This window comes from Dipodomys ordii, unplaced genomic scaffold (genome assembly GCF_000151885.1).
Source record: "Dipodomys ordii isolate 6190 unplaced genomic scaffold, Dord_2.0 Scaffold131, whole genome shotgun sequence".
NCBI classification, from domain to species: domain Eukaryota; kingdom Metazoa; phylum Chordata; class Mammalia; order Rodentia; family Heteromyidae; genus Dipodomys; species Dipodomys ordii.
Window position 1 is genome coordinate 1210736 of NW_012267347.1, and position 15195 is coordinate 1225930.

The 15195-nt window shown below is 42.9% G+C and overlaps 1 protein-coding gene across 1 annotated transcript in view; it reads left to right on the forward strand.

Moving 5' to 3' along the window:
- Window positions 1-3493, forward strand: part of Cd244 (CD244 molecule, natural killer cell receptor 2B4) — a 28679-nt gene extending 25186 nt beyond the window's left edge. The window contains exons 7-9 of the mRNA XM_013030479.1: window positions 289-354; window positions 1566-1610; window positions 2919-3493. Of these exons, the coding sequence (XP_012885933.1) occupies window positions 289-354; window positions 1566-1610; window positions 2919-2957 (150 nt within the window). The 3' untranslated portion in view covers window positions 2958-3493. The remainder of the gene's footprint in view (window positions 1-288; window positions 355-1565; window positions 1611-2918) is intronic.
- Window positions 3494-15195: the final 11702 nt, after the last annotated feature.

Below are 15195 nucleotides of genomic sequence, written 5' to 3' on the forward strand. Positions count from 1 at the left end.
AATTTTCAGTCTTCTGTAACCTTATCTATGGCCGGAGAAAATTCCGGTCCTTTCCATGTTACAGGAGTGGAATAAGGATCAAGAAAGAATATATACACAAGACACATGCTCAACATATAGGAGCTGTCATTAGTTGTGACATTAGATTGACAGACCTCCTGGCTAGTCTAAGGTTCTTTCCACTAACACAGCTTTCACCTAGGCAGGGTTGAGGCAGAGGGATGAAGGAGATAATCTCCCTAGGGTTGTTTTGAATCTGTTTCTGAAATACTTTTGTCTTTTAATTAGTGTTCAGCCTCCACATCACAAGAAACTACTAAAACATTATATTCAATGATACATCATTCTCGGAAGGTGAGTCTCATCCTCTGGGGATACAGATGTGTATTTTGCATGTGCACATGTGGGTGTGTTTGCAGAGTAAGTGTGCAAGTCCAATGAGTTGTCTTCCATTGTGAATGTCTGAGCAGCTTCTTTTAAATGTTAATGGACCAAGAAGAAGAAGTACCTTTCTGCTTCTGGCTAAAGAAAAATAATAGTTGTGAGACTCAGCCATGGATTATAGGGTTTCCTCGGACTTCTTGAGAGAGACAAAGGACAGAGATAGAAAAGAGGTCTTTTGTGCAGCGATGAAAAGATCTTTAGTAGGCCAGCTGGGGCTGTGGTGAGAGAGATACTGGATGTTTTCCATTATCCAGTATTTCCTAGAGTTGGAAAAGTGGGATGCAGTAGAGAAACACAACATTGACTTCCAGGGTTCAAAGGTTCTTGTTAGTCCTCTGATGGTGCAGGTTTCTGGACTAGGGTAGCTATAATGGTTCACTCAAATCTTTCTCTAAACTAAGCTCAGACATAGCTCACATATGTACTTGGGACCACTGAAGTGAGTATCCCAGGGGCCCATGCTCATCCTGTATGTGTGTGGGGGTGGGTGGGTGTGAGGGTGCTGGTCTTGGGGCTTGAGCTCAGGCTCTGGGTGCTGTCCTTGAGCATTTTTGCTCAAGGCTGATGCTCTACCACTTGAACCACAGCTCCACTCCTGGCGTTTTTGTAATTTATTGAAGATAAGAGTCTCAAAGACTTTTCCTGCATTGGCTGGCTTCAAGCCACAGTGCTTGGATCATGGCCTTCTGAATAGCTAGGACCATAAGCATGAGGTACTGGCACGCCACTCCATGCTCATCTTTTTAACAGGTGTGGAAGGGGATAGGGAGAGAAGGTATAGCCATGAGTGAGCCACAGGATGAAGTTATAAGCTAGAATATGGCAGAGCAAGCAGGAACTTGGGACTCCATGAAACTGTAGAAGGCCATACAAGTCAGGGGAATGTGTTTGAAGGGCTTTAAGACAGATGTTCAGATTTTTCACTCACTTCCTTCCAACAAGTCATTCAACCAACCTAGGTCTCGCCATGAGAGATAGTTATGAGACCATAAGATGTTTTCAGGTGCCAGATTTAAATGCTTTGGATTCCATTATGAAAACTCTACCTATTACTGGAGTGCTTCTTAGAGACAATATACATATTTATTTTTAACCCTCTGAATTTCTATTTTGGAATCAAGAAGAGGAATCACAGTTCTTCTGGCACTTGCACCATCTACGAAGAGGTAAGATTCTGGAACTCTACAAGCAAGTCTAGAAGGATCCAACCACAAAGGGTACAGTTACAAAAGGGTCATCCATAGAGTCTCAAAGTTGTAGGGATTGCAAGGACCCTCTAAACCAAATGAAGACACAGAAGCTCCATAAGAGTAGAGATCTAACCCAAGTTTACATCATGTGGTTAGATTTGACTAGTAGGTATCTTGGATTCAAAACTAGGGCTTTCCCCAAGCTAGTTTGTAGGCTATGGACTACAAATGGGGTATCTTCCTTGAAAGAGTGCATGTGTGGGGACACAGGGGAGGGTTTAAGAGGGGAAAATAGGATTTTCTTAAGTCAGCTAGTGGTTAGGAATCATTTAGGGAGGTAGGTGAGCTTAAGCTTCTGCTGAGGTGAACACTGATCAAAGTGACCACTGAGCTTGGCCACTGAATTGATTCCCATCTATAAAGCAATCTGCTAGTGTCTTCACATAATGTGATCTTATTAAGTGCTCACAGAATACTATAAGCTAGCTATTATCATACTCCTCTCCTCTCTACCTCCTGTGTTTTGTGCTGCTGTGGATTCAACTCAGGACCTTGCATATCCTAAGTAAGTGCTATACCACATAGCTACGTCCCTAGCCTCTATGCTTTCCATTTATATTGAAAAAAATTAAGGCATGGGAATTACCTTCACCCATTAGCCTCATATGGTATGTAAACCTCCATCTGTATCCAATGAAAGTGTTGTTGAAAGCTGGGCACCAGTGGCTCACACCTAAAATCCTAGCTACTCAGGAGGCTGAGATCTGAGGATTGTGGTTCAAAGCCAGCCCAAGCAGGAAAGTGCATGAAACTCTTATCTCTAATTAAATCACAGAAAACTGGAACTGGTGCTGTGGCTCAAAGTGGTTGAGCACTAGTCTTGAATGAAAAAGCTCAGTGACAGTGCCCAGGCCTTGCATTCAAGCCCACAACCAACAAAAAAATGTCTTTGGCCCCAGAGGAGAGGCTGAGTGGGTACATTCAGGAATCACTAACTCCTGGGTGACATTCCAACATTAGAGTCCAATGTTTAACCCCCTGAGTAGTGCAGGGGGTTAAAGAACATGGTATGGGCCAAGTGATATGAGGGAATACAAAACTGCAGTTTGTAGTTGAAAGAGCACTGGAATTGGAGCAAGAACTGAGTAGAAATTCATATGAAGTAAAAGACTTTAAGCTTCATTTTCTTAATTTATGTGGTGGGGATACTAATCCACATCCTAGGGGAGCATTACAAGGATCTTCAGGTGTGAGGGTCTGAAAGATTCCCCTTTTCTTCTGCAGGTTGGAAATCAATGCCCCAAGGACCATAACCCTTCCTGACTGAGCCACAAGGAGCTGGAGAGCTTTGATATTTACCCCTAAATGTTGCAGCGGATCTTGCCTTCTTTTATACCTGCTCTGGGAATCAACACAACAAATGATGTCATATGTATCTATGTATCTATATGTATCTATGGAACAAACTCGGGAATGGAAATAATACAGAAATGTACTCAGGGTCTATATTTTGTTTAGAAAATGATTTCTAACAGTCCCTACAAGAGCAATTTGTAGACCAGACAAGAATGGGTGGAGAGGTTGAGTTGGTCACATTCTGGCTTATTTTGTCTATAAAGCTCTATGAACATGTAGAGTAGAGATGCCTTCCTTCTATTTCTAACCTGTTCCATTTCTGGGTCCTCCCCTTGCTCAGGATCACCTTCCACAGCAAGGTCAAGGAAAGAGATGGTTACTCCAAGAAAGAGGAAGCCACTTTCCCCCATGAGGCCGTGATTTCCGCTGTTAGTTGGCTGGCAGCTCTTGCTGAAAATCAGAGCCTGGGCTTCACTCAAATGCAGGGGACCCCTCTCCCTCATTTTCACCTTTCCCTTTGGCCAATTGACCATAAGGGGCAGCAAGGCAGGAAAGAGAGGTGATGTAGAACCGGTCCATCTTTGAATAGAAAAATCACCCATAGTACTCACTGTCTTGGTAATTTGGTGATTGAGGCCAAATTTATCTACAGTGTGATGTTTGATTGACAGTGACACATGATTAGATACCTATTTTGTGTTATTTACAGGAGCAGCCTCTTAGCAACCACATTCTATTTAAGTTCTGGGTCTGTCGGATGGTCTCATGGTATACCCTGGAGGGAGGGCTCAGATGTTGAGAGCTGAAGATGAGGCAGACACTATGCTGGGTTCCCTGTGTTTTCAAGCCAACCCCTTCAGCAAGCTGTGGGGATCAAGATTTAGAGTCTAAGACCAAGGAAGAGATAAGGGTAAACTAGGACTTACTGCAGACTCCTGCAGATGCTGCTGCTTAGAAGCTGGTTCTTCAATCATTTCACCTGCATTTAGCATGTAAATTTAATATACAATTTTTAATGTTAAATAGAGGCAGTTTGAATTCTTTGCCTGGATTGAATTTATGCTTCTTCTCTATACTGAATTTTTATCTCTGCAGCAGCCAAAGACACTTATGGGTGATCAATCAACACACATCTGTTAAATTCTGCTGGAAGGGTCTGACTTTGGGGTGGGCTACTAGACCTTGCACACATTGTGGCAACAGAGAACCAGGCACTTGGTTCCATGAGTCTCATGAAGACAGCCAAGGCATGTACTCACTCATGCCCAGTCTCATCCCTCACCTTTGGAAACATGGCCAGACCGGCTTCTTCCTAGAGACAAATGCAGATCACATCTTAAAACAAGTATAAAAAGTGAGAAACCAGATAAATAAATGCCCAAAATAGCTAGGGACTGAGAGAAGTATTGGGGCTGCATTGTAGAGTCAAGGAGTTTGGTGAACAGAGGCAGCAAAAAACAATGGGAGTATGAACACTCTAACCCCAGAGATAGTGACTACTGGCGGTTCAAGTGTTGAATACCATGTAGATCTTGAGATAGCCGGAAATGCTGCATACTATGTGTGTGCAAATTTTAAACCTAGATAATGAGCCAAGCAATGAGCAGTAATTAAGCCACTTACTAAGTATGAAGAACTTCCTGAACCACTGGGAACATCCAGTGAAGACCAGAGAAAACATACTGACTCCAAGGCCATAGAGTATCATGAATAGAAGTCAAACATAGTACATCTTACAGGGAAGGGATTACCTGGCCACAGCTGCAGGGAGAGGACTGATGCTATCACAGGAGACTGTATCTAGACCAAGAAGAAGGGAAGCTCTTTTGGATAAATATGAATATCTTATGTGGAAGAGGTATTTTAAGCACTTTAAGGAACTGTCAAATGAGCAATACACACAGTTGTTTAAAAAATAATCAGCAGTACAGAAAGTCCACAGTAAAAAATATTTTCTCTTGACTTGGGATTCCTAAGTCCTTCCCTAGAGGTAGCTACTGGTAAGACTTTTTTTTGGGGGGGGGGTTTGGTCGTGGGGCCTGAACTCTGGGCCTGGGTGCTGTCCCTCAGCTCTTCAGCTCAAGGCTACTGCGCTACCACTTGAGCCATAGCACCACTTCCGGCTTTTTTTTCTTCTTATGTGGTGCTGAGGAATCGAACCCAGGGCCTCATGCATGCAAAGCAAGCACTCTACCACTAAGCCACCTTCCCAGCCCCCCACTGGTAAGACTTTTAAAAAATATTTTCTTTAAAACTTCTGTATGCTTACACAAGTATATAGACATATCTAACTCAACTATTACCATATAATATAGTATCCTGGGATTATTTTTTTGTATTCAATACTGTATTTTAGAATACGTTACTTATCAGTGTTTGATTTCTCTATAGAAGATAGAACTTGTCATTGCATGCACATAGTATCATGTATTTAGTTAGATTCCACTAAATGGACATTAGTGGACAATAGTCCACTAAATGGATATTCAGGCTATTTTCTACTTGAAAAAAAGTATTACAGCAAACACCATTGATCTTTGTGTCTTGGCTGGATTCATTTTCACAGCTATTTGGACTGTATGAAGGGTGGTTAGTTCACATCCACTCCAACAACATTTGGCTGCCTATGATAGAGTTTTGAGTTGATAGGAGTAAATGCTATGAATATGCAAGAGACAAATAGAGAAATATTTAAAGCCCATAGGCTTCAAGAAGAAGCTTAGTATCTGGAATATTAATGTGCTAAGGAGACCATGCAGGTGACAAGAAGGATAGTGTCACATCCAGGTATGTCTGCCTCAATTTAGGACATTGTGATATACTACCGTCTGCAAGGGCACCAAGGTTTATAAGGTCCTCCTGCTTCTCCAACCCTATGATACCAGGAGAGAGGTAGTAGCTGCTTGTTTTTCAGATAAGATTTTTGTAGAGATTTCAGAAGATGCATCAGCATCCTTGTGATGTGGTACGAACCAAAAGAACACACAAGGGCATAGTTAATAAAACCTTGAAGACTTGTTTCCTCAGCTCTGTATTGGTAGCAAAAGGAAGAAATAATCATGTTCAGTCTAGTGCAGAAGTAGAGTCATGTGAAACAGCCTTCATAGAGTCTCCTAAAGGTTAAGGCTTGGGGATGAATTCTGTGCAGGAAACAGTACATGGATTTACTGCAACAACTCCAAGGGGATTAAGACAATGACAATAAACTGTCTTTAACAAGCTACTGCTCTGTTAGGTTGTGGTGGTATTCTCCTCTAATTCTGCCACTTCAAAGCAGGGGGATTGTGAGTTTGGTGGAAGCAAGACCCTATCTGAAAAAGAATGACAGAGAAGAAGAGGAGCAAAAGAAGCAGCTGCTGCTGAATAATTCAGTCTCTACCTAGACAAATAAAGAACTCAGATGGTAAAGGTAAGGTCCCATAGAGGATCAGACCTTCATGTTACAAAGATTTTGAGGACTATCCATCGAAGAGTTTTCAGGGAAGGCTTTCAAAATCAGATGCTACCTGCTCTGGTACAAGAAGAGGGAGTACCAGCAAGGGAGTGGAGTAAACATTCCCTTAGCTCTTGTGCCAGAAAATAATAACCAAAGTAGATTCAGAAGACAAGGGATAAATTCTATCACGAAATGCATAGATTTTCACTTACACTATAGGTCAGGTGTAAGTTGTGGGTGAGCTTAAGAGGTCTTAAATCTTTGGGTTGGTGTTTCATGTGGAACTAACTGGACATGTGGTGACTCCTGGCTATTCTGAAACTCGGAGCAGGAACTGATGTTCAAGACTTCAAGTGTGGCCAGTTTTGATCCAAACATAAGTGACCAGACCAGAGTGGAAAGCAGTTCTGGAAATCCAGCAAACAGATTTGTCCTCAAGGTTAGAAGTGAAATCCACAGCTGGCTAAACATTATGATGAAGCAAGTGATGATTAAACTCCACTGCCTATCTGAGCAAGAGTTTACTAAGTGTATTCTACCTACCTTCCTCTTTAATTAACATGTGTTGCAATGATTTCTTTTTAAAACTTTTTATTACTTTTTTCTTTCAATTTTATGTCTTTCTTTATTGTTTATATGGTAGCAAAGAATTGAACTCAGGGCCTCTTACATGCTAGGCAAGCACTCTACCACTAAGCTATATTCCCAGACTTGTTGCAATGATTTCTTACTGATTTTTTTTTGTTGGTCATGGGGCTTGAACTAAGCGCTTCAACTCTGGGTGTTGACCCTGAGCTCTTCAGCTCAAGGTTAGCACTTGAGCCACAGCACCACTTGTTGCAATGAATTCTAAGGAAAGAGTTTCAACTAATGCTAATCCTTCCCATTGCTATGAGAAGAAATAAGGTCTTGAAAGAGAAAGAATAGCAATGTGTTACATAATAACAGAGGGATTCTAAGAGTCCCAGGGAATAACCTTGAGTTGGCAAGTGACATTGACCTCAGAAACTCACATTGCCCATTTTTCTTCCAAATTAAAATTGTCTACATAAAAATCCCAAGGACTAGGAACAAAATCACCAGGTTGATCTTTAAATAGGGTCTTTTTGTTTGTGCTGATACTAGGTCTTTTTTTTTTTGTCAGTTGTGGTGCTTGAACTCAGAGCCTGGTAACTGTCCATGAGCCTCTTTGTGATCAAGGCTGGTGCTCTACTGCTTAGGCCACAACACCACTTCTGGCTTCTGAGTGGTTAGTTGGAGATAAAAATCTCACAGGGAATGTTTTGCCTATGCCAAATTTGTTTCACAAACCTCAAATCTCAGCCTCTTGATTAGCTAGGATTACAGGTGTGAGCCACCAGCACCCATCTGATCCTAGATCTTGAAGACTTGCTTAGTTCATTTGCTCAAGTCTGGTGCTCTACCACTTGAGCCCACCTCTACTTCTGGCATTTTGCTGGTTAATTGAAAATAAGAATGTCTTAGATTTGTTTGCTTGGTCTGGCTTTGAACCTTAATCTGTGGATCCCAGCTTTCCTGCATAGCTAGGATTACAGGCATGAGCCATTGGTGCCCAGTTGAGTAAGGTCTTGCTTTTGGCTCAGCCTGGGTTAAACATAGTTCTTCTACTTATGTTTCCCATATAGCTGGGGTGACAGGTGTGTGCCAGAATGCCCAGTTTTTTTTACTGCTTGATATGAAGAGCTTGCAAACTTTTTGCTTGAGTTGATATGGAACTATCTTTCCAATCTCCTCCTCCTAACTAGCAGGATTACAGCCATTAGACATAGTGTTTAGCTCCTACAGAAACCTTTGGGTTGTCTGCCTGTCTGTCTACCTATCTACCTATTTATAGAGAAATACATAGTCACAGAGATAAAGACAGTGAAGTAATAGGATATGGAGGCAAAAAATGGAAAGAGAACTATTTATTAATTATTAGGTATGTTAGAAATATTTATTATATAGATATAATAGTAAAATGTAATAATATAATAGATATAATAAATATTAAAAATATTTATTACAGGAATTGGCTGCAGTAATTATGGGGGGAGTTCCCATAATCTGACTTCTGCAATCTGGAGAACCAGAAAATCCAGTGATTCAATCTGAGTGTGAGGACCTGATAATCAGAGAAATGGGTAGTTCACCAACTTGTTCAAATTTGGTGTTTTGTTTTTTTGTTTTTGGTTGTTCACCGGGCTTGAACTCTGGGCCTGGGCACTGTCCCTCAGCTCTTCAGCTCAAGGCGAGCACTCTACCACTTGAGCCGCAGTGCTACTCGGCTTGTTCAATTTGAACTACGAACAGTTCAGATATAAACACTTGAGAATTGGGAGGTAGAGTTATGGTAGGGATGGTAGGAGAGAAACTGTCCAAGTCCACAATTAAAAGCCCGAACCGGAAGTGCCAAAGTCCAGGAGCAGGAAAAGACAGATGTTCCAATACCAATATAACTTGGGGCTTCCAGAAAACCTTTTTTTTTATGCTTTCAGACAGGAAATAGGAAGATTTTAGAGTAAGGTAAGTGGCAGACACTAGGGTAATCTATATAAACAAAGCTGCACTATTAAGTACAATTACATTTACACAAGTTAGAAATAGTAAGCACACTACTTTAGAAGCAACCTGCAGATTTGACTTCAGGTGTGAACTTGGATGAAAGATTATGAACCTAGGGTTGTTGGCAAGATGTAAAATTATAAAGAGCCCTGCCCTACCAGGTTCTTAACTCTGGAACTTTTAACCTTGTAGAGAATGCTAAAATCCTGAAGGGCTTACAGCAAAGCTGTGGCATTGTTAGTACTGGCTTTTTTTTGGGGGGGGGGGTCCGGTCGTGGGGCCTGGACTCTGGGCCTGGGCGCTGTCCCTCAGCTCTTCAGCTCAAGGCTAGCGCTCTACCACTTGAGCCACAGCACCACTTCCGGCTTTTTTCTTTTTGCTTATGTGGTGCTGAGGAATCGAACCCAGGGCCTCATGCATGCAAGGCAAGCACTCTACCACTGAGCCACCTTCCCAGCCCAGCACTGGCTTTTAAATAGCTCAATAGAGTGATTCTTACTCTTTCTTTTGTGTCTCCTCATTTTCACATCTTGTGACTAAAAACTGCATATGATTGAAGTTGTTAATGCTTGAAACTGGAAATGTTTGTATCTGACATTTACACATGTATGATCCAATAGCTGCTGTGAAGCAGACCAATCTTTGGATGGAAATTATGGGTCATTCTCCAGGGTTTTTCTTGTTCCTCTTTGTCCTCCTCATGTGTAAGTTTACCATGTTCTCTACCCTAGTCTCTTCTACATGCACTGAACACTGGCTAACCTAACGATGGAAAATGCTCACTGAATGTGCTTCCGCTATGGGAGCCAGGCTCTGCATACCTTTGTTGCCTGTGTATGCCTCTGTGCTGTATCTTCTTTCTTTCACATTTCTTCTACTGATGATACACAAGGGCCTGGGCATTTCTAGAGAGGCTGAATGATGGGGACGCAAGATAGAGATCAGCTGCTTCCTGGATTTTGGGAGGTTCTGAAAATTTTAGAAGGTGGCAACTTTGCTAGAGGCAGTATATCATTAGAAGTTGGTCCTTGGGCGGGGGTGGTACTTTGGGAGACTCATTTTTTCTTTAGCTTGTCATTTTAAGCATGTTTTCTGAGTCTTTTAAAATTAAAAAAAATATTATTATGAAGGTGTTGTACAAAGGAGTTACAGTTACATAAGTTAGGTAATGAATAGATTTCTTTTTGGACAGTGTCACCACTTCCCTTACTCTCTGTTTTCCTTTGCTTTCCCACCCACAAGTTGCATAGTTCATTTTCAAGATAGTGTCTAGTGAGTATAACTTTCAGGTTTTTAAGAACTTACGGGGATGTAGTACTTTAGGATTTGTGGTCTAGAGCTGGTCCTGTGTTTTTGCACTTTTTCTTCCGCTAGCACCGGAGAAGCACCCTTCATTATGCATCTAGTTTTCCATGTCCCATAAATGACTTCAGTAGAGGATCTCAAGACTGGCACATGGAAATTCTGATTCCTCTTACTCCCAAGGATCTGAGAGATGGCAAGAGATGGGCTTCGGTAGTTGAAGATTAGAGAAAGCTAGTCTTGAGAAATTAATGATGAGTGGTTTAGTTCTTAGTTCTGAGTTTAAGCCTTTCACTTCCATTCTCCTTCAGGGGAAAATTAGATTGTGCTGGTTGTCAAAAACATATGTCTTCAGGCTTTTCTCCACTTGAACCTTTAGGTGTCCCCTTAATATATTGACAAATCTCTTCAATATGCCTAAAGATTGGTGGGTCACTCAAAACAGTCACTTCACCAGGCTCCAGGCCTATAATATTAGCTACTCAGGAGACTGAGATATGAGGATCACAGTTTGAAGCCAGCCCAGGCAGGAAAATTAATAAGACTCTTATTAACCACTCCAATTAACCACTAAAAAATTGGACATGGATCTATGGCTCAAGTGGTAGAGTGCTAACTAACCTTGAGACAAAAAGCTCAGATCCTGAGTTCAACCCCCAGGACTAGCACCAAAAACAAAACAAAATAAGACATTCATTGGGATTTAAAAAATCAATCCCTATGACAATCTTGTGCTATGAATAAGGCAGGTAGTATTACTCCCACTTACAGATGACTGCCTGAAAGATAGTTGGTGATCTGTGATGCAGCTTAGTATAACCCAGCTGTAGGAAAGCCATGGAAATACAGAGGTGGGTATAGTAAGAAGAGACTCAGAAAACTGCAGTGCCCCAACCAAGGATTCAGAATATAACATTCCTCCTGCTCTTGATTTCCTCCCACCCTGAAGAGCACACGTATCTGGGAGCTTACCCACTCATGCTCTCTAGCCAGGCTGCTGGTGACTACTATCTCCAGGGGCAGCTCTTAGGCTAATGGTGAGAATGCATAAGATGGTCTTACTTTTAAAACATTTCCACAGTTCCTCAGCTAAATTCTAGAATCAGTGGTTAGGGCCTCTTAAGTGCCAGGTTCTCTGCTGTGTGAGTGGCAGGGAAAAGGTGACATCAGTGTGATATGGGGATGAACTTGGCATGAGGATATCAGTGAAGTGGAGTCAAACAGAATTCGTTCCAGGTCCGATGCCCTTGGGTTTGAGTTCGCACTTAGCTGCTCCCTAGCGGGGGGGGGGGGGGCGGAGTTATTGGCAAATTTCTGAAGTTCTTTAAGTCTCAAGCCTTCAGCTATATGACAAGAACAAGGATATCTATTTTATAACTGTGGAGGGAAGATTCAGTAAAACAATATGTATAGTACATATGACAAGTGTCTGGCTGTTTGGGATTTGTGTCCTGTACCTGACTCCTTTGTGTCATTTTCCCTTCACTTGAATCTAGAACAGGATTAATACTAAGAAGCCTGGCACACTGACCATAGTTCACTATAAGGTTAATCCACCGGACTTTACTTTTTTACATAGATGTTCGTTGCCTTTCATCTTCTCTCTTTGTGAAGCATATGGACTCCCAGGAAACATACACATGACTATTTGTACGAAGCGGAATGAAGTACTACTTAAACTCATAAATTCAAGGAAAGCATGGCAAGACAAAGCTGCAGTAAAGGAGCAAGATTTGAACTGAGCCCACTGAATTACTGTACTAAGTATGTAGGGTGAGCAAAGCTGCATACATAAGGTAGCATTGCCCCAGCTCCACACACCAGCTCCAGTGTATAGAGAGGAAGGTCTATCTGGTGTCTGCACTACACTGCTGTGGGATGCTTCCCACTAGCTTGGTCCAGGTAAAGCCAGAGTAGCTCCAGGGAGGAAGTAAATACTAGGATTCTGGGGGATTCTGTGGTAAGGGCACTAGAAAGCTGCAGTTCCCACAAGACAGCCACTAGCCTTCCACTCCTTGAGCCCACGATGACTGTTAAGGGACTTTTTTTTGGAGGGGGAGAGTCCAGTCATGGGCCTGAACTCTGGGCCTGGGCGCTGTCCCTCAGCTCTTCAGCTCAAGGCTAGCACTCTACCACTTTGAGCCACAGCGCCACTTCCAGCTTTTTTTTTTTTCCTGCTGCTTATGTGGTGCTGAGGAATCGAATCCAGGGCCTCATGCATAAAAGGCAAGTGCTCTACCACTGAGCCACCTTCCCAGCCATGTTAAAGGACTTTTTTGTTCAAGTTTTAACAAGGAATCACCTCCTCTGGGCACGTGTTAGACTTAGTCACTGTCACTGCCTTCTCCTAACATTTCCATTTTCCCTTTTTGGTTATAAGGCTAACATGTGCCCACAAAAAGAAAATCTCTACAATAGAATTGCTACGGAGAATCTCTTAAAAACTATAGGGACCCAGGATCTGTTTCTGATCAACTTAAACAGAATTTCTAAATGAGTAGCAGGCTCTGGGAGCTGGGCTTTGCCACAATGCACTTATGGGGCTTTGAGCTTCTTCATTACTAAAATAGGATCACTTTCTTCTTCTGAGAGCTAACCTCTAAGCAGATATAGGAGGGTGCTATTATTCTCCTTAAAGAAATTTTGAAGAATTTTAGCAGGGGGAAATGCCAAGGAAACAGTAGGAGTGGGTGGAGAGCACACACAACACACCTGGCTAATCTGCCCAGTAGTGAAGTCATGAGCCACTTTTGGACTCAGACCGTTAATTACTTATACAGATAGTGAAAGAAGGAGTAACTAGGTCCCTGGGGTCCTCATGGCCCCACCTGCAAAGATGACACTGAAACAGAAGAGGCCAGATAGCTGGTATGCAGGCAGTGGAACACTCCAGTACTGAGTCAGCCTGGTCCTGACTGCAGCCAGAAGGCCTTGTGGTTGGCAGCTCTGCTCTGTGGGGCTCCTTCTCACGTGGAGCTATCTCATGACAGTCTTTGGGATGAGAGACAAGGAGAGGTTGTTCCCAAGAAGTGCCTCACAGGCCACCTGTCCTCTCCTCTCCTGAGGTTTTTGCCATGACTTAGATTAGCTTTGTTTAGGAGACTGTGGCAGTGTCATTACCCTGAGTGGCAGAACCCTCGCCTTCTCCCTTGCCTTCTCCTTGGGGCCTATGAGATCTTAATTTGCACATTTGAGCTGTCCCCAGAGCAAACTGGTTAACACACAGGGCTGAGGCTGAACAGCAGAGTGGCTTTCCCCCATGCTCTGTGACTCTGTTGAGCCAGCCTTGGTTAGCTGTTGTCAGTGGCTCCTCTTGCTGCCTCATCCAAGTGCTCTTGTCTATGGCAAACAACAGCAATGTGGATAACTGAAGAAGAGCATGGGATGCATGGACTGGGGAAAGGAGATGGAGAGTAGGTGCATCGGAGTGCAAAGGAGTGGGAGAAAGCTCAAAGGCTCTATCCTCTGGGAGCCAGTCTTTTCAGCATCTGGATGGGGAAAGGTATAATTGCAACACAGTTCCATGCTTCTGTTCCTTTACTCTGTGCAGGCATGAGATCAAATCCATGGAATTTGGGGTTGGATTAAATAACTGAGATGTTGGACAAGTTACCTAAGTAAGCATTCTGAGCCTGTGAAATGGAACAGATGTGTTCCTCCCTTACTACTTTACAGGGCTGTTCTAGAAATCAAATGAGAAGCTAAGTGTCATAAGCCTTAAGCTCTAGAACAGATTGGACAGATCCTGCCTCTATTATTCTTCATGTGTATTTTCATGCTGTAGGATTGGGGGTGACACTGCCTTGTTCTTTCTGTCTGTGAAGTGGAAGTCCAGAGCGGTTCTCTGTCTTCAGTCTGTTCATTTTGCATACAGAAAGCACCTGGCCCAGCCCCATGTCACACTGAGCTCCAGGACTTTTGAGAATAGACATGGTATCAATACACAGCAGAGGATGCACTGTGACTTACATCTGGATATCTCTGGACCTTTAGACTGTGCTGTTGCAAGAAGGGTCTGTCCTCAATCTCTCCATGAGACCTGGGGACAGTATTCTGACCTTTGCTTGCACAGTCAACATCTCATTTAGTAGCAGAAGCTCCCACCTGATCTTAGTGCCCTACTTCTGCACAAATATCTAGCTTATCGGGCTGCCTAGGATCCTGAGCACACACCCTGAACAGAAGTTCTAGGGCAAACAGAAAAGGTGGAAAATGAATCCTGGCCCTCCAGGGATATCATTCTCAAGAGGGCAAGATGGGTGAGCAGTAGGTGGTTTTGGAGTAGAAGGAGAAGACCTACTGGAGCTAATGGAGAGGTGGGAGGAGCTTAGGCTTGATGGGGTATGTATCTTCCATAAGTGGGTAGGGAGATAATGATGCTGACTTAGCTTTCCCTTTTTTCCCTGCTGAAGGACACAGTGGGGGAGAGAGTTGTTTCATCTTTAGGGATTCAGCCACTCTTCTACTGGAGATCCCGGTGGAGCAGGAGGTAGGAAGCATTTTAAGTTGAGTTCTGAAGAGGTTTGTTGCTGGTTGGCCTCCAAGACCCGCAGGCAAACCAGTCCTAGTTTCTGAGATTCAGGGACCTTATAGCAGATGACTGAGTTCTCACTACAGTGGCTATTCCCTTCAGACTATTTTCTTGGGGCTTCAGGATCTTCCTATAAGTATCACCAAGGATTTCACCCTGTGTGTTTATGTTTATGGAAGGACTCATATTGTATATTTGACCTTTCCTCTCTCCTGCTAGGCTGGACCAGAGCTTTCTCATGATTTTAGTCTTCTTCTGTTGATTCAGGGAAGCTGAAGAAGCCCAGTATCATTGCCTTCTCCTAGATCATTTAAGACAGGACCTGCTTAGTTACCTTGGCCTGCTCCCTGGAACAGGCTGGAATGTTCAGT